This window comes from Oncorhynchus mykiss, chromosome 8 (assembly GCF_057628025.1).
Source record: "Oncorhynchus mykiss isolate SJ-2025 chromosome 8, ASM5762802v1, whole genome shotgun sequence".
NCBI lineage: Eukaryota > Metazoa > Chordata > Actinopteri > Salmoniformes > Salmonidae > Oncorhynchus > Oncorhynchus mykiss.
The window spans coordinates 16,015,422-16,034,041 of record NC_143029.1 but is presented as its reverse complement, the minus strand read 5'-3'; the positions used below and the strand labels follow the sequence as shown (position 1 = coordinate 16,034,041).

General features: G+C 41.8%; 3 protein-coding genes across 6 annotated transcripts in view; 2 read left to right on the top strand and 1 right to left on the bottom strand.

The window, feature by feature from the left end:
- The first annotated feature begins 1,086 nt into the window (after nucleotides 1–1,086).
- naa20 (N-alpha-acetyltransferase 20, NatB catalytic subunit) lies at nucleotides 1,087–3,813 on the top strand. The gene is made up of 6 exons (XM_090242647.1): nucleotides 1,087–1,333; nucleotides 1,758–1,782; nucleotides 1,919–2,009; nucleotides 2,149–2,284; nucleotides 2,972–3,117; nucleotides 3,210–3,813. Exons 1-6 carry the CDS (start codon nucleotides 1,281–1,283, stop codon nucleotides 3,293–3,295), a joined length of 537 nt encoding a protein of 178 aa, XP_090098773.1. The 5' UTR covers nucleotides 1,087–1,280; the 3' UTR covers nucleotides 3,296–3,813.
- On the bottom strand, nucleotides 3,804–10,453 carry crnkl1 (crooked neck pre-mRNA splicing factor 1). Its single transcript, XM_021611651.3, has 14 exons — nucleotides 10,244–10,453; nucleotides 9,697–9,849; nucleotides 9,427–9,518; nucleotides 9,086–9,244; nucleotides 8,800–8,966; nucleotides 8,395–8,573; nucleotides 8,114–8,284; nucleotides 7,811–8,002; nucleotides 5,755–5,814; nucleotides 5,538–5,618; nucleotides 5,208–5,447; nucleotides 4,939–5,040; nucleotides 4,542–4,790; nucleotides 3,804–4,428 (listed from the first exon to the last, which is right to left on the bottom strand). The coding sequence occupies exons 1-14, from the start codon at nucleotides 10,289–10,291 to the stop codon at nucleotides 3,967–3,969; spliced, it is 2,355 nt and encodes a 784-aa protein (XP_021467326.2). The 5' UTR covers nucleotides 10,292–10,453; the 3' UTR covers nucleotides 3,804–3,966.
- The window catches only part of cfap61 (cilia and flagella associated protein 61), a 28,067-nt gene continuing 19,867 nt past the window's right edge, over nucleotides 10,421–18,620 (top strand). Inside the window, exons 1-16 of one of the 4 annotated variants that reach the window (XM_090242645.1) lie at nucleotides 10,421–10,680; nucleotides 10,884–11,032; nucleotides 11,210–11,360; nucleotides 11,439–11,515; nucleotides 12,068–12,135; nucleotides 12,273–12,393; nucleotides 13,530–13,662; nucleotides 14,377–14,577; nucleotides 14,723–14,788; nucleotides 14,895–15,022; nucleotides 15,823–15,862; nucleotides 16,002–16,141; nucleotides 16,373–16,499; nucleotides 16,802–16,879; nucleotides 17,269–17,475; nucleotides 18,172–18,300. In XM_090242645.1, coding sequence (XP_090098771.1) covers nucleotides 10,890–11,032; nucleotides 11,210–11,360; nucleotides 11,439–11,515; nucleotides 12,068–12,135; nucleotides 12,273–12,393; nucleotides 13,530–13,662; nucleotides 14,377–14,577; nucleotides 14,723–14,788; nucleotides 14,895–15,022; nucleotides 15,823–15,862; nucleotides 16,002–16,141; nucleotides 16,373–16,499; nucleotides 16,802–16,879; nucleotides 17,269–17,475; nucleotides 18,172–18,300 — 1,809 coding nt within the window. In that variant the 5' untranslated portion in view covers nucleotides 10,421–10,680; nucleotides 10,884–10,889. Of the gene's footprint in view, nucleotides 10,681–10,883; nucleotides 11,033–11,209; nucleotides 11,361–11,438; nucleotides 11,516–12,067; nucleotides 12,136–12,272; nucleotides 12,394–13,529; nucleotides 13,663–14,376; nucleotides 14,578–14,710; nucleotides 14,789–14,894; nucleotides 15,023–15,822; nucleotides 15,863–16,001; nucleotides 16,142–16,372; nucleotides 16,500–16,801; nucleotides 16,880–17,268; nucleotides 17,476–18,171; nucleotides 18,301–18,620 lie in introns of all 4 variants that reach the window. The other 3 variants (XM_036984850.2, XM_036984849.2, XM_036984848.2) reach the window with 3 other exon arrangements.

Below are 18,620 nucleotides of genomic sequence, written 5' to 3'. Positions count from 1 at the left end.
TAAATACATTTGATTTGATTTATGTAAACTTAAGACTTCAACTGTATCTTATGAAGAATATAGGGAGGAATCAGAACTTAGGGGAAAAGGTCAAGGCGCCTTAGCTATCATTTAACATTGATGAAAGCCCCCTTACCATTGTGATGTACATTGAATTGCTTTTCACTCACAAGTTCCCGTAACACAGAGAGACAATGCGAGGGATAACCACATTTCAGCACACTGACAAATGAACTCTAGTTATTGTTTTTTTCTGCCCCTTCGACAGTAAGACTTCAAACTGCTGGACAGTTTGAGTTTGGTTTTAGTTATCTACTCTATAATGATTAAAACAACAAAGGAGGGCTTTGTGTTATAGTTCACAGAAGACACGTTTCACAGTAGACGATTTAAAAAAACACTAATTCATAGTTAGTATTAGTGTCAATTCTTCCTAATGATGAAAACATTTCCAGACAAAAAAACACATTCAAACCCCAAGGCTATCTGTGAACAATGGTTTGTAGAATTGTCCAGATGAAATGTAGCCAGCATCATCCTGAAAAACTTTAATGAAGATATAATAGCAACTCAATGTGTTTTTAAGCAGAAATATGTTGGAATGGTCCTTTCAAATTTAATAGGAGTCACATTGATGGAAGTCACAATGGTCCACTTGCCAAGGGGTGGATATTCAGACAGCTGCTGAAACTCTTTGGACAAAATCCCCAGAACTCTGCCCAATGACATCCACTGCCAGATTATGTTTGCCTTGGGATCCTGGCTCATGCAATTTTAAAAGGAAATGATAATTATCAACTGTCCATCACAGTTCCATTTCCAAAGGTTCATTCATCTGGCTGCTATCACTTCCACACTGAATGTTCATGCAATACCCCCTTGGTATGTTACCTTGTAACATACACCTTAATGATAATATTGATCTTTAAAAAACGTTTATTCTTATTTACAATGACAGCCTACACCGGCCTAGTTAAATAAAGGTTAAAAAATATACATATTGTGTTCTACTAAAGTTAGTCTGCTATTTTCTCAGTCCAACAGCAGATGGCAGTAAACAGTCAATGACACCTCCCTGCCGAAGGAGGGCGTCATTGTTCTTGTTGATGTTAAAGTTGAAGGGTCGCAGACACTTTTGCCATGTTCGTGTACTAGTTGGAACTCAGACATTTCCGACTAGCTATAAGTGTTTGTAATATAGTTATACACGTTCCGGAAGTGCAATATTTCCGAGAGTCCTTGTTCCAACTAGGATTGAACGCGGGAACTGTACAGGCAAAATGACAACATTACGAGCTTTCACATGCGATGATTTGTTCAAATTCAACAACATGTGAGTAAATTTCGATATTTTTTTATAATAATGTTGAATAGGTTACCCATCTAGCTACACCGTCATTATGTTTTAATGAACAATAGCAATTGCTTGTTGGCTAGTTGCAAGTATAGCTAGCTAGCCAGAAGTTAATTATCATACTTCTGGCTATGCATAGTGCTATGCGATGCATAGTTTGAGACTATCTGCTAACGTTAGCTAGTTTACACTAGTCAACTCTTGATTATAAGATACATTATTTGGTATATTTCATGGACCATAATAGCTCACTAGCTAGCTACGCAAGCTTTCCAAGAGCTAACAGTTAGATCGATAACGTTGGGCGTAACGACATTTGATTAAACTGTGAAGTCTGCTGCACCTCATCGGGGCATTGCATTGAATGCACGAAACATCTCAGTATTTGTTTCTCTCTTCACAGCAACCTGGATCCATTGACAGAGACTGTATCCTTTCAGTACAACTTGTTCCCCAGCATTGTAATAACATACCACCGTCGTGCACAGACACCCCAGATAGTGCAACGTTAGCCTTTGTCTTGTTATCAGGAGAAGACAAGCTTTCCTTAACTTTCTTTCACAGTACGGAATCCCATTTTACCTACAGTACCTGGCCCACTGGCCAGAGTACTTCATTGTTGCAGAGGCCCCTGGTGGTGAATTGATGGGTTACAGTGAGTAGGCTTACATGTCATACACACCTAGCAATATGATGATTGCTTTAGAGAAAATGCAATAGCAAACATAATTGCAATAGCAAAGGCATACACTCTGTGTAGCTTCCATCAAAATGACACTTCTGACTATCCTCAGTCATGGGAAAGGCAGAGGGATCAGTGGCGCGAGAAGAGTGGCATGGCCACGTCACAGCTCTCTCTGTGGCCCCAGAGTTCAGACGACTGGGACTGGCAGCCAAGCTTATGGAGATGCTGGAGGAGATCTCAGAAAGGTGGGGCTGACTTCTAATGCTTCAGGACACTAAGATCAGGGTTGTGTTCATTTGGCTATTTTTTTTTACTGAAACAGAGGTAATACTTCAGCGTTTCCCAAACTCTGTCTTGGGGCCCCGACTCTGTGCACTTTTTGGGTTTTGCACTAGTACTACACAGCTGATTCCACTAATCAAAGCTTGATGATGAGTTTGTCATTTGAATCAGCTGTGTCGTACCAGAGCAAAAAACAAAATGTGCACCCCTTGGGGTCCCCAGGACAGAGTTGGGGAAACACTGGTCCAATAAGAAACCCTTTGAGTTTTCTTGTACCCTACTGAACAATAACCATGTTAGAGTAGAGCTGGGCGATATGGACAAAAATCCATATTGTGCTAAATTGCCTGAATCGATGTGATGACGATAAATAGAACGATAGTTTTATAACACTAATGTGCACCACTTTTTTTTATTATTATCCTTTAAAAACTACTACTAATAATTTGATGGTTGTAGCCATCAATTGTTCCATTAACAATCCCCCATATTAGCAAACTAATTTAATTTAAAGCTTCACATTTCTCTAGTATAGACTACTTCTCGTAATGAACGATATCAACAAAATGCCTGCGATAAGTGATCGGTGTTGATCATTTTCAGTTTGTCGTACCAGCAAAGATCTACTTCTTTGCCTCACTGTTGTTTAGGAAGGGTGGGTTCTTTGTTGATCTGTTTGTGCGAGTCTCCAATCAAGTGGCGGTGAACATGTACAAACAGCTAGGCTACAGCGTTTACAGGACCGTGATAGAGTACTATTCTGCTAGCAATGGAGAACCGGATGAAGACGCCTATGGTAATATGAACCCCTTCAAATCAATGTAAACATTACTGTAACTCAGACAATCGTTATGTGGATATGTACTCACTCTTTGTCCTTTTCTGCAGATATGAGGAAAGCCTTGTCAAGAGACACCGAGAGGAAGTCCATCATTCCTATACCACATCCTGTCAGACCAGAAGATATAGAATAACAGTAGACGGTGGCTCTGACACTTTTGAAAACAAATACATTTATATTTCTCGGTTATCTCTAGTTACCACAGCCACAAAGTCATAATTGGCTATGGTAAAAATGAATGACAACATACATTTGCTTTTTGGTCTTAATTTAAGGTTATGGTTAGGCAGGGTTAAGAAATGGTAAAAATCAGTAGGGTTTACGATATTTCCACACAGTCTACATTAGAAAATTAAGTGAGAAAAGTGTTATTAGGACTTGTTTTATTTTTAGGGTGTGATGTGTGAAAGCTTAGAGAATATCATTGTACATAATATTGGCAGATCTAATAAGTTATCCTTTGTGAAACTATGATTTTTAATGACAATGAGTCAGTCACTGTTTGGTGTGAAATTTGAAATGAAATATAGAATTGAAAGGACTTTAATCCAAATTCAATAAATTATTACTTACCCGGGTAATGATACTGTATCTGCTGCTTTGTTACAACAGTTAGTTCTATGGTTCAAATAAATAAAAAGTTGGATCAGAGTTTTTTTTTTTATTTACACTGTCAATGCACCACAGTAAATGAATGAATAAAACAAAGACATGGAAAAATAATCACTTTTTTTTAAGCAATAGAAATTACCCGATGAGGTCCCCATCTGTAATGAGTAAAACATTTTTTTTTCTCCAGACAAGCTAATCTTTCACTGAGTCCTTATTGCTCTTCCTTGGCTGTTTCTCACCACCATCATTGTCACTACTACTACTGCTGCTGCTGCTGCTTCCACTACTGCTTTCATCAGAATCATCTCTGTCATCGTATGTGCTCTCCTTGGGGACTTTTTCAGGCACAGGCTCACTGACTATAGGCTTTTCTGATGATGGTGATGCTAAATCTTCTGTCATTTCTTTGTCTATTCCTCTCTCCCCTCTTCCATTTTCTTCTCCCTCCATTTCTTTGCCCCTAACTTCCTCCACTTTACCCCTATCCAATTCTCCATTGTTTTCTTCCTCATCCTCTTCATCATCTTCTTCATCGTCTTCTTCTTGTTGCTGCCTCTTCCACATCTTGGCCATGGCGAGCAGCTTGAGGTTGGGCTGGTTCGCTGCATCCTCAGGGAAGATGTAGTCGTAGTACTCCTCCCACCCTGCATCTGACTGATGGATCAAAATGAAAAGTCAATTAGTGATCAGCCGAACCATAACACATAAACAAGGGTAATGAATTGATGTTGGATTGGTATGATAAGGCTAAGAGAAACACTACTTACCCCGTCCTCTGCCGTGAGCTTTCTCCTCTTCTTCACCTTCTCCGGCAGCAGTTTCTTCACCCTTTCCCTGGTTGTGTCTGAGCCAAACTCCTGCTCAAACTCCTTCCAAGACTCCAGCAGCATCAGACGCTCCTCCTTCTCCTCACAGCTCCTCAGGCCCTTGTTGGCCTCCTCAAAGATCCCCCTACACCTCTGCAGCCGGTCAGAGGTATCTATGGACAGCTCATACTGGGCATAGCTGATCCAGACCTGCAGGTAACACATTTGGCAAAATTACAAAATGATCAAATATTGTTTGATGAGTTACTGCGCCACAGTGAGTATTAGGCAGGTGAGTAATGTAGTATGGGACTGTTGGTAGCAAGACAGTCATTAAGGTTAAAGGGACAGCTCTCACCTTGACGTGCTGTGTGCGCTGCAACAGTCTCTTGTAGAGACCTCTGGTGTTGTCATACTCTTCCTGCTCGATTTCAAAGTCAATGTAGGACTTCCACAACACCTAAGATTTTAAAATAAAACATTTGAAAGTAAAATACTGTTCAGTGGTATTTCAATTAGTTTTCACTACAATACTTTTCACGTGAAGGGTGTCTTCAGACATGCTGAAAGTGGAAAGCCAACACAGTGCGTAAATAAATGCCCAGGGTGAACGTTTTTGAGCCTGACCTCTGGCATGTCCAGTCGTGGCTGTCCGATGGCCAGCTCGAAGATGGCCCGGGCTCTCTCTGTGTCTCCCAGGATGGTCTCCAGCTCAGAGAACTTGATCCAGGTGGTGCAGTTCTCGGAGGCAAACTCCAGGTACTTCTCATAAAGCTTCCTACATCGGTCAAACTCTCTGAGCTGCAGCTCCAGTTCAATGTAGCCCTTAAACAGCTTGTTCTTTGGACATTTACCAATGGCTGTGCCCTGGGGAGAGGAAGAAGGCCAAATGACAGAAAATGTCAAGTTTGAAGTATCACAATGAAAAACATAAATCATCAACAGTAGGAACCTTACCAAGCCTTGTCTAGCAGCTTGGAGGTTCTTCTGGCGGATTTCAAACTGTCCGTAGAGTAGCCACATCTTGGCAAACGTGAACTATGAGGAAAGAAACAAAGTAATAAGTTTGATGATTTGTTGATGAATGTTTTTTTGTTGCATATCAAATGTTTTATTAAACCCCATTTCAGAAACAGAGGTGCCATTGATTGTAAACATTGAAAACTACCGATACCTTTTTGTGAGGGATGAGATCCAGACATGCCAGGTACACCTGTCTTGTTCTCTCTGGGTCCTGCCAATCAACACAATAAGCACTGAAATCCACAGGCATATGCACAATGTCACACTTAGCAATGTGAGAATCACAGCCAATAGGGATGTGCATCTTTCCCTTTCAAGAGGATTTGATACGTATCTAGATACAGGAATGATACGTTTTAGTTTGAAACGATTTGGTTTGATTAGAGAACGAATTGATGTGATTCGGTTGGATGCACTATCATTTGTTGCATAAACACATTCATTTTCCATTCTAAATTCATATCTGCTGCTGATGAAGCTCATGAGCTGGGCATATCTAAGCTGACTTCTCTGTGTGTGTAAATGATGTACAGTGGGGCAAAAAAAGTATTTAGTCAGCCACCAATTGTGCAAGTTCTCCCACTTAAAAAGATGAGAGAGGCCTGTAATTTTCATCCTAGGTACACTTCAACTATGACAGACAAAATGAGAATTTTTTTAAATGAATTTATTTGCAAATTATGGTGGAAAATAAGTATTTGGTCAATAACAAAAGTTTATCTCAATACTTTGTTATATACCTTTTGTTGGCAATGACAGAGGTCTACCACCTATCAGATTAGGGTCATAAAAGAGACTAGACATCTACCACTATCAGATTAGGGGGGGACAATGTAGCTTGTGTTTTTTGTCCCCCCACTTTGGTTCTGAAATCACCATCACCCACTAATTAACTTGTCATTTTTACAGATTAAGTGTTTGAGCTATTAATGTATCAACATTTACCGTTTACAAATTAGCTATGACATAGCCACTGAAGGAGAGGATGCACCAGTTGTCACAAAAGAGGAGGTTCACTATATATACAAAAGCACCAAATTAGTGGATTTGGCTATTTCAGCCGCATCCATTGCTGACAGCTGTATAAAATCGAGCACAAAGCTAAGCAATCTCCGTAGACAAACATTGGCAGTAGAATGGCCTTACTGAAGAGCTTAGTGACTTTCAACGTGGCACCATCATAGTGGTAGGCCACACAAGCTCACAGAATGGGACCGTCGATTGCTGAAGCGCGTAACAATTGTCTGTCTTTGGTTGCAACACTCACTACCAAGTTCCAAACTACCCCTGGAAGCAACGTCAGCACAAGAGCTGTTCGTCAGGGAGCTTCATGAAACTGGTTTTTCATGGCCGGGGGGGGGGGGGGGGGGGGGGCAAGCGTTGCCAAGCGTTGGCTGGAGTGGTGTAAAGCTAGCTGCCATTGGACTCTGGAGCAGTGGAAACACGTTACACGTTCTCTGGAGTGATGAATCACGCTTCACCATCTGGCAGTTTGACGGACAAATCTGGGTTTGGCGGATGATAGGAAGGGAAATCTTAACGCTGCAGCACACAATGACATTCTAGACGATTCTGTGCTTCCAACTTTGTGGCAATAGTTTGGAGAAGGCCCTTTCCTTTTTCAGCATGACAATGCCCCCGTGCACAAAGAGAGGTCCATACAAATATGGTATGTCGAGATCAGTTTGGAAGAACTTGTCTCTGACCTCAACCCTATCAAATACCTTCAGGATGAATTGGAATGCCGACTGTGAGCCAGGCCTAATCACCCAACATCAGTGCCCGACCTCACTAATACTCTTGTCGTTGAATTTAAGCAAATCCCAGCAGCAATGTTCCAACATCTAGTGGAAAGCCTTCCCAGAAATGTGGAGGCTGTTATAGCAGCAATGGGGGACCTCTCCATATTAATGCCCATGATCTTGGAATGAGATGTTCGATGAGCAGGTGTCCACATACTTTTAGTCATGTGTATTTTTGGAAGGTAGAAAGAAAGTAATATGAGAGAAATAAATGTTAATGAATCAGTGATTCGTAACTTTTAGGTTGATTTTCTGACCGATGCATGCTACATTTGGATCGGTTTGGGGTCCGCGGACCGATGCAGTCGTATCTTAAACATTTGAATCGGGGACCGATGCATACTGGTGAATCGTTACATCCCTAATAGCCATTATTTAAACACAGAGGATGCAATGTAGGCCTACCTTGACCTCCAGTTCTTCATATAGAGCGTAGTTTATCCACAGGTAAATGTATCTTCTCCAGTGCCTCTTCTCCTGTATAGGAGGGATATTGGCGATGGCTCTCTCATAGACCTCCCTGGCAGTGTCAGGATCCGCGTCACTCTCCACCAGGCGTAGGTAATCAAACCATGCGTCATAATTGTGTGGGCTTGCCTATACAGGAAGAAAAACCCAATCCAATAACAAGCCATTAGTGGATAGAATATTGTTTTAATGGATTATTTTGGGATGAAATCTTTGCGAATCTTCATAGGTTTAATTTACCTTGACTTCCTCTTCATACTGAAATCTCCTCTTGCTGACGATGACGTCCTCGATTCCCCTCCGGTCTCCAAACTTCTTCTCAAACACGGTGTAGAACTTGAAAAGCTCCTGAGCCTGCTGCTTGGGAATTCTGTCCAGGGCGTATTTGTAGATGACTCGAACTCTCTCAAACTAAGACACAAGGGGGAGAAAAGTTGTGTTGTTCTGTTGACCACAGTCGGAGAACACTATAAACGTGTGGGAATAAAACTGACATGGTTCAAAGTGTCAGATTTACAAACCTCTTTCTGTTTCTCTTCAAATCTGGCGAAGGCCACAAAGAGGTGCTCATCAACATGCTCCTCGCCAAAGAACTCCACTGATCTTTCAAACACCTTCCTTCCATGGGCGATGTAGCCATGCTTCTCTTCAAAACGGGCGTACTTAATCCAATTCTTCACATCAGGGTGGACAATCACAAGTGCACTGGAGTTAAGGAGCTTTTTTTTTTTTAAAAGAGAGAGATGTACTCTGCAGGCATGAAGGTAATACCACTACCAAAGGCAATGCATCATTACAAATGTAATCATCTGTTAGAATAAAACACCTGTTAATGAATAATGCATATCTACAGTCAGCAACCACAACTCATTTGCTAATACATTGTAGTAAGTCATTGCTTTAAGCACTTCCCATCAAAAGGATATATCTCTCATAGATGGAGCGGGCCTTGTCGACTTCCTTGTAGCGCAGCTCAAAGTTGATGTAGGAGTGCCAGGCTTGTTCCTCTGGTTCCCACTCTGTCCAGCGCTCAAACACCTGTCTGCAGCCAGCGATGTTGCCCAGCATCTCTTCCATGTAACTGTACTTGTACCTGAAAGGGGGAAAGCAGCAAAAGAACAGATGAGCGACAAAATCGTGCTTTTTTTTTTAAATACCTAAACTTTTTTAATCAGATATGCTCAGTTTAGGAGAGGTAAAGTTGTTAAGTACCAGAACTGGTTGACACGGGGCAAGATGGTGATGGCTCTGTCCCAGATGTTGCGGGCGTGGTTCACCTGCCGGTTCTTCATCTCCATCTCGGCATACTTCAGCCACAGAGCTATATTTCGGTGGTCTACATCCAGGGCACGCTCGTAAATAGAGCGAGCCCTGGTGGGGGGGGGGGGGGGGGGATAACAAGTATCCCAGTCAAACTCCATCTATAACATTCACATCGGATTCCATATACAACAATTATCCCTGTCAAAATCCATCTACATTCACATTAGACCCCATATATGTATGAATCAAAAGAATCAGCTTCACAGAGACATTGACAAGCATTAACTTACCTCTGGACTTCTTTCAGGCTCTCCTCCCATTGAGCGTATTTTATCCAGTTGCTGATAACAGTACGGTTCTTTCTGATGTTGTCTTCAAATCCCTAAGAGAAGGAGTCAAGTCCAGTTTGTATCTGATTAGATCAATGTATTTACTACTGTGCACTACACAAGATTTGCAGACAACTGAGAATGTTGAAACTGTCTGGTTGGCACACCAACAGAATACCAACAGTAAGACTGAAGTCTGAAGTGTAATACATGTGTCACTTGGGGTCTTACCTTCCTCTTCTTCAACTTGTAATCGTTCAACTCCTCTTCATCAGTGATCTTTTGCTTGGGTGGCGGTGGCAGAAGCTCGAGCTCCCTCTCCTTTGCCTCCCTGAGCAACTGCTCAGCTGTGATTTGTACCTCTGCAGGAGCTTTGTTTTTCACCTTCACAGCACAAATTAAGACGTTATTTTGGAATTGGATGAAACTAGTTGATTGAAGACAATACTAGTTGGCTACATAGGTAGTACATGTTCCAAATGTAAACAGTTTGTTTAGTTAGCTGGCATAAACTTTAAATAATTAGCTAGCTAGCCCTTCCTCGCACACAGTTGGGTCAGATTTCTCGATAGAGTAATCTACATTAGTTAAATAAATACAAAATAGCAGTTCTTACATAGCATGCTACCTTTTCGTTCGTTTAATATAGCTAGAAGTAATCTACATTCGTACCAAAACAAAGCACTTGTCTTGTTATGGTTAGCTAGCTAACGCTACCTGGCTAGGCCATATTATAAGTTCCCTAGCTAACGTTAGCTGTTTTTAAACTTTTCGCTACCTTCGCTACTTTCGGTATCCTCTGTTTCCCTGCCGCAGTAGATGCCATTTTACTGGATTGTATGGTAGAGTCAATTAGAATCAACTATTACAACAGAATCGATCCGTTTATAATATTTTCACAGCGCGCCGGTGGACTCCGCCATGACACTTTCAAACGTGCGCGCGTTGAACGTAACATGTGAACTGTGACTCTTCACCCCAAGACGTCACCGAGCGTTATGTTTCTATGGTAACATACCTCCCCATTAGCTGGAGCTAGTACTAGTTTTACTTTATTTCTAAGTTTAGGTTGAATGCAGGAGAACAAACTGTTATTGACACGGTATGTTTCGATAATGAGCTAGCTAAGCATGAAATAGAAACCCTGATTTGAACCCTTTTTTGCAAATTCGGAAAAATATATATCAGAACTGGAAAAGTTCTTGCATCCACCAGGTGAGTTAGCATGATAGGCTAATTTGACAAGAAGAATGCTACCGGAGTGGATTCCAATGTGTAACGTTAAATACTTGATGTGATACCCCCCAGCTAGTAATTTCATCATTACAAGAATACATTTGTTGTGTTTTGGTCAAATTTGTATTGGAAAGCCATTTACGTTTATTCGCTTCTCATTTGCTTTTCTCTTCCAAAATCAGAGAAAGATGAGGACCATAACTTCCTCGGGTGGCAAAGTTGAGACTGTGACTGTGAGGAGAACAGAGTCATCGGATGCACATGCGATCAATAGCCTGATCAGTCCTGCCACAGTAGCAGTATTTGGAAGAGTAAATGTCATTCATCTACTGTGAGTATGCATAGCCTTAATCATGTCTGCCAAATGCATGAAACAGATATTCACACTCAAGGTGGAAGAATATTTTTTGTTAAATGTCAGAATGCATGAACATGCAAGCGTCAATCCATTTTAGATGGACCACAATAATTTATCCTGGCTTCACTGTCTGTATGTTGGTATCCTCAGAGAGAAGGCCAATCTGGCAGTGACCCTGAGCAATGCGAAGAATGAGGTCTTGGCCCATGCTGCCTTCTCTGATCACCCCATTGGAGACATTGTGGATCAAGCTTGTTGGGAACCATTCCTGCATGACAATTACAGTGCTGAAAAATACACGGTTTGTATCAACTAGAGCGACTTGTTCTTGTTTCCTTTCCTCTTCTCTGGGTTTAACCATATTTTCTCGTCACAACAGCCTCTGAACACACTTTTCCTGCACCTCTTCGTGGCACAGCCGATCTTCTCCATCGGGAGTGCCAAAGAGATTGTAAGGTAGGAAGCACAGGAGGCTGGTGAGGGTAGGATGGCTCACAATAATGTCTGGAATGGAGTGAATGGAATGGTATCAAACATGGAAACCATGTGTTTGATACCATTCAATTTATTCCATTCAAACCATTACTATGAGCGCGTCCTCCCAAATTAAGGTGCCACCAGCCACCCTTGGTAGGGAGATTAGCGATGTTTTCTTTGTATGCAATCAGCAAAAAGCGAGTGAGAGTCAAAGTGAGCAGCACTAACAAGTTATGACATGGCATTGCTCATAATCATGTAACAACCCCTTTCATAACGTAGGCTCAAAAATATAACATGTTCAACTTTTCCATAATATAATAAGACCAGGTTTGAATCCTGTTTGTGGCAACTAGTGATACAGCAGTCTGCCATTCCTATACCACATATGCTTTTCCAATTTGATTCCACAGCCATTCCATAAAATTTCAGCATGAGAAATTAGATTCTCATGATGTGATATTGCATGCACTGTAGGTTCTTGACAGGGTGATGGATTGTGCAATAAGAAAAGTAAACATCTTCTTACAGAACTGTGTTCAATGCTATCACAGAGCTGCAATACATCTGCTTGGTCACCCCAACTAGTCGATGTCTAGGTAAGTGTGTAGTCCTTTTTTATAGAATATGTATTACAACATGTGTAATCATATTAGTTAACTTTCTTCATCATGTATTCAAAAATATATGATTGTGAAGGATTCACAGTATGCCCACTCCCACTGTGTGTTTTCAGAGCGTGGACTGGAAAAGATCTTTGAGCCCATGAAGAGTCTGAAGGATCCAGGGCCCCAGTGTTCAGCATTTGTGTGCCACAGACACAGCTATTGCCCAAGGCTGCATGTCCGCCGAGCCAGGTCCTCATAGTCATTTTAACACACCTGCGTTCTGTACCATAGCACTTTTGCTTTATACTCTCAAATTTGATTTTGCAGTTCACTGTATGATAAATTACTTTTTGGAATTAAGGAATTCATTGTTTAATTCCAACCTGGTCTCAGAGCATATCATATTATTCTGTACGTAAATCCGAAGAAACGCAATTTAGTATATGTTAGGTTTTGTATTGTATGTATTCATTTGTGGATGTCCATCACCCATTTCGTAAGATATGTTAGAAATTACAATTCGTATTATTAGTTACGAATTTGCAAAATGTACAATATGTTACGAATTTGCTAAATGTATGATATGTTCCGAATTCTAGCTAGGCGCCTAGGTGGCTAACGTTAGCTAGCGGGTTAAGGTTAGGGTTAAGTTTAGAGGATAGGTTAAAGGGTTAAGGTTAGGGTTAGCAGAAGGGTTAGCTAACAGGGTTAAGGTTAGGGGTCGCCAGGCTGCTCAGCATTACACACAACTGTCGCCATCATTATGCACACCAGCGCTTCATCGGACTCACCTGGACTCCATCACGTCATTGATTGCCTCCCCTATATCTGTCACTTCCTGAGTTTCATTGTCTGCATTGATGTAGTTTTGTTTCTCTTGTCCAGATGCTGTTCTTGTTTAGTTTAATGTTTATTTATTATTAAATCTTCACCTGTACTTGCTTCCCGTCTCCCACCGTCTGTAGTTACGGAAGCGATACAAGGGCCAGGGTTAGCTAAAAGGGTTAAGGGAAGGGTTAGCCAACATTCTAAGTAATTAAAAGGTAGTAAGTAGTTCAAAAGTTGCTAATTAGCTCTAATGCAAAAGTTGTCAATGATGAGATTCGAACAACCTTTGGGGGCGTAATACGCCCACCCATCCACCCCGACCAACCACCCTACTTTCGTTTTTGCTTTAAGTAACCATCTTTCTTATGCAACCATACCAAATGTAACATATCATACTAATTTCAGAATCCCGGATTTACATTTACCATGTTACGTCTAGTCTATGAGACCAGGCTGTTATTTCAATACGTTCACATGTATTTCTATTCTAATTTTAGTGAGGGATGATCCTTGGGTTGCTCATGGCTTTCATCAAGTGATTGACGCTTCTGTTACAGGGTGGAGGATCATGATGACCTCACACACATCTTTGCGGAGCAGACAAAGGCCCTCACAGGATCCTATGGGACTTACTTTCTGGCTGAACTCATTGAGGCTCAGGACGACGAAAATCATGCAGCTGTTTGTGAGGTCAGCTATGTTTACAGTTCTATTTCTTTGTTGTCATGAGAATATATTTATTTCTCCTTAATGCATTCCAACTTCAGCCAAAACCACGGGAAAGGAAAAAACGTTAGCCCTTCTGATTATTAAGCTTTGGATCAAGTCAGCCATTTTGTTCTTTCTGATGTTATCTGTCTCTTTGTTTTATCATTGGCATCAGTAATCTCTGATCCACTGTCAGAGAGTTCAGTCCATTTAAAATGTAATAGCAGCGGTGCAGATGCTTTTTCCTGGTTCACAGAAATCCTGCTAGGGTGAATTCCCCCAGGACTTAGAATATGACAGATCTTTCCTCCCCTCCCTGCAACTCAAGCTGACACGTGTTCATGGCAGCATATGGTAGATGAGAGTTGACACTGCCAAGACAGGCTCTCACTGAACATATTGTGTCCAGACATCTGTAGCATTTTGTTTTTTTTTGCCTGTATGTGTTCTCCATTCAAAGAACAAACAGAACAACACTTCCCAAGAGGGTTGTACTATTCTGCACTCTATTTTAACAGCATTGCCAATTATTTACTTATTGTGTACTTTTTTTTAAGTTATAGCCTAGAACGAAATACTGTAATTGGTCAAGTTTGATAGTATGCACATGTATATTACTAGTGTTGATACACTTGATTTAATTACAAATTACTTTACAGTAAAATTACTGTGTCTGTCTGTGTTCTGTCTTCACAGAATGAGGGGACTGCTGTGGGTTTCATCAGTGTGAGTGGTGACATCAACTTGAAGCTGCTCAATGAATGCTTTGAGCTTGGGCCCTTCAACGGTCTGTATAAGCCCAGTCGAGAGGACCTGACTGAGACTGCCCCTGAGCCTGGGGGAGAGGGGACTCCAGGGGACACCAACACCATCAGCCCACAGGGTAGCACTGGAGAGGTGCAGTATGAGATGAATCTGACCCAGAAGGACCCATGTCCATAATCCAAAATCAACAATACTGTAAGGCTATAACAGATATGCAATTGTTAGGCAAAATGTGACATATTGGTTTGATTAAATGAATTGTAAGGTATCATCACAGGACGTGGACCAGACAAAGGATTTTGATCAAGGTGGTGTTACAGAAATACCCAGTGAAGTATCAGAGGTAAACCAATTATGAATTCCTTATGGTATTTCCTTCATGTCCACCTAGCTATGGGCTCTCATTCATCTCCTATTGATATATTAACACTGTATTGATGTCATTGCAGCCAGGGGACAGCCAGGCTTGTGCGGCAAAGCCTCAAGGTTCAGAAGTGACTCTGAAACCAAGAGTCTCAGTAACACCCAATGCATTCTGTATTCAATTATTTGTCATCTACAAGAATTTTGAAATGAGGTAAGTTCAGGAGAAAGTCACAAGCATAACGTTGCTGTCTGATGAAAACCTTGTAACTAAATATTTGCCAATATTTGTATGTATTTATTGAAAACAGTAAGTCCCCTCAATGTACTCTGAACATTTCATTACTCTAGGACCAATAAAAGGTATTCAAAATACCTTCTGAAGTTTCATAATTGTTGGTTTGTTAATGGGAAAATATGTTAAAAAAAGAAAAAAATCTTCAATGTTTCTGTTTTAAGAAAAACAGCGACAATAATTTGATTACTAAGTCATTCATTGATTAAGTAATTACCTAGTAATTATACTGGCATTGTTTGGATGAGAGTTTAACTAACCCATTTGAAAAAACGATTCTGTTTTGGATAAATAAAGAGGAAATACTTCCCCGTTAATTGAAGGTGATCAAATGTAGTTTTGCTTTCTCCAATTTCACCACTTCATGAATCTGTGGAAACAACCTTTCACTAGTCATGGCAGCCCTCCAGTATGTATCTGTCTTTAGCTGTGTGATTGTTAGCTGGCTCCCACTGCGTCTCTCTCTCTCTATCGCCTTACTGCCCAGCTGTCCTGGAATATGGAAGCCAGTTACTCCCCACCGAGAATGAGCATGTAATTAATGAGTATGGTGCATAAAGTGACAGCAACTTGAAGGAGAGAAGTACTGAGATGTGCGGATTGCTTGGCCAGATTGCTTGGCCAGTTGTTCCACTGCTGTGATTTCCATGTTGGCTCTGATTAGAGCCTTGGCAGAGACACAGTTTCACTTAACTTCCCTCATTCATCTCCTCCTACAGATCAGTGGACTTCCTGCCCAATATATTTAAACTTTTCCCTGTAAGTACCCGCTAACTAATCTTATTACTTAACCATTTTTGACTGACATAGTCATTGATTTCCACATTGTGAAGGCTCTTTGAAACTGAGGTTACTGCATGTGATAAGCATGAAGCCAATCTCCTTGTTTCTTCCACAGGACCGTGATTTCTGCATCATCTCTGTGCCCAAGCTGGCCCCTGAGTTCCCCCTCCTCCAGAGCTTCGTCAGGGTAGTACCACACCACACCAGCAGCCTGCCCCAGGAGCTCTACATCTTCCACCGCTCTGGCATGCTCAAGTGGGTATTAGTATAGTCCCCAACAGAACATTTCAGTAGTTTTAGCCATTGACATACATCTAAGGGTTTAGCATGAATGCATCTCCTTATTTATCTTGCAACGATAAAATTGAGATGGATGTTATTGGAGATTTGAAGAGAGACATGTTTTTGGGGCGAGAAATCCCTGGATGTGTATATACAATGGAAGTTGCTTGTGTAATGTCAATCGTGGTCTTGTTGTCTCATCAGGACATTTGTGGTGAGTCTGGCAGTGTCTGCAGACAGGCCTGCAGTCTGTGACATGGTGAAGAGACTCAGCCTGCATGAGAGCCTGCTGGAGGACCTGGACATGTTCTACCAGGCCCATAGAGACATGGTCAGTCACAGACACACACAGGACATACTACTGCCAATAGAACTAGGAATAGTACACCCACTAGTTTATCTTGTTCTTATATAGCTAGTCTCAAGTGTATCAATCAATTACACAAAAACTGAACCAGATTGATTCAAATTATTATGTTGGAAGACTTGGAGTATCTCTGATTGATTGATGGTTTTTGCAAGGAGCAGTCAAGCATAACTATGACAGAGCTCCAACACAGATAATTACTTTGGATATGAAAATGGAATCTTCAAGTGTAATATCTCATCTCTTTCTCTGTGTCTGTCTTCCAGGATGGAACTCCCTTGCAGGCATTTGTAGCCCAAGTTCAGAACCAACTAGTCGGGATTGTAATTATCAGAAATGAGGAGGTAGTTTTCTCGTTTACAGACTTCAATGGTATTTTGCTTTCATAGATTCAGTACTACTTAATCTCTCTCTCTCTCTCTCTCTCTCTCTCTCTCTCTCTCTCTCTCTCTCTCTCTCTCTCTCTCTCTCTCTCTCTCTCTCTCTCTCTCTCTCTCTCTCTCTCTCTCTCTCTCTCTCTCTCTCTCTCTCTCTCTCTCTCTCTCTCTCTCTCTCTCTCTCTCTCTCTCTCTCTCTCTCTCTCTCTCTCTCTCTCTCTCTCTCTCTCTCTCTCTCTCTCTCTCTCTCTCTCTCTCTCTCTCTCTCTCTCTCTCTCTCTCTCTCTCTCTCTCTCTCTCTCTCTCTCTCTCTCTCTCTCTCTCTCTCTCTCTCTCTCTCTCTCTCTCTCTCTCAGGATATAGATTACATCCGAGCCAACTACAACATTGAGAACTTCATCTACTTCAGCCACCACCGCTATGAGGAGCACGGCCAGCTGTGTCACTTTGCCCTCAACCCCATCTTCCAGCACTACGCCAAACACTTCCTAAAGGAGGTCCTGCGGCTGGCCCACAAATCCTGCCTCTACTACCCAATCTACCCCTCCTACCACAACCAGAAGGTGAGAGAAACAGCCTGTAAAGCTCATATTGACTTCTCACCTTGCCCATTCCACTGTGTGTGTCTGTGCATGTGTTCGTGCGTGCGTGCACATTGTGTTCAGTACTAGATATTCATAAGTGCAGTGTTCCTCAGTCCTTGCCCAGCCACTCTTCACCAACTCTCTCTGGGGTTGGATAAGCAGGTGCTGATATAGGACTACCAGGTCCACCTCTCTGGACTTTTAGAATACATTTCCTCACTGTGTAGAGAGGCCTTCTCCTTGTCCTCATCCTCCTCCTTTCCCTCTGCTAATTAACTTCTACAAACATGCACCAGATGGTGAGGTGTAAATAGAATAATGGAATTATGGAAAATCTAATGGGAGAGGGAATCATCATTTGGGCAGTGGATGCTGGAGCATAGGGTTGGCCAGCCATGACTGAGACAGTGGAAGTTATATTCAGTAGAAGTGGTTTCTATTCAGGAGCATGTTGATGGTCGTGTAAATCGTATAAAACAACCTCTTTATCAGAGCTAGTTATGTCTGCATCCCAAGTGGCATCCCCCACAGAGCTCTTATGGGCCCTGGTCAAAAGTAGTGCCCTATTTAGGGAATATTTTGAACCTGTTAGTCACCCCTTCCTTTGCCTCCATCAATGGTATAGCTGATAGGCATCACCTCCCCTGACCCTTGCCCCTTTTCTTCTCCCCTCAGAACTCATGTGCCCATTACCTGACCTCTGTTCTTAACTGCATGGTTCCGGTGCGCCCGCGACGCCAGATTGTCTACCCTCTGGATGAGCTGGGCATCAATGCGCCATCCAAGCAGATCACTAAGGACCAGGTGGGCACAGCAGCAGCTGATGAACAGGCTGGTTGGTGGTTTAACATGCCTGGGAATGCAGTTGGGCAAGTACCCACTGTCTCCAGGTTAACAGAATGAGAGGCAGAGGGATGATATGAGAAAGAAGATAAATATATTTTGTGTGTAATTTACATGCCCACAAGGGGGTGCTGCTTTAAAGTGAACGGATTCCCCTCTGAGCATGGAGTGTAGATAGCATAGATATTTGTTTCAAACAGTAAAATATTGTGATGGATACAATTGGAAAGTAATTTTATGTGAAAGGTAATTATTCCATCAGGGGTACGGCACTCCATGGA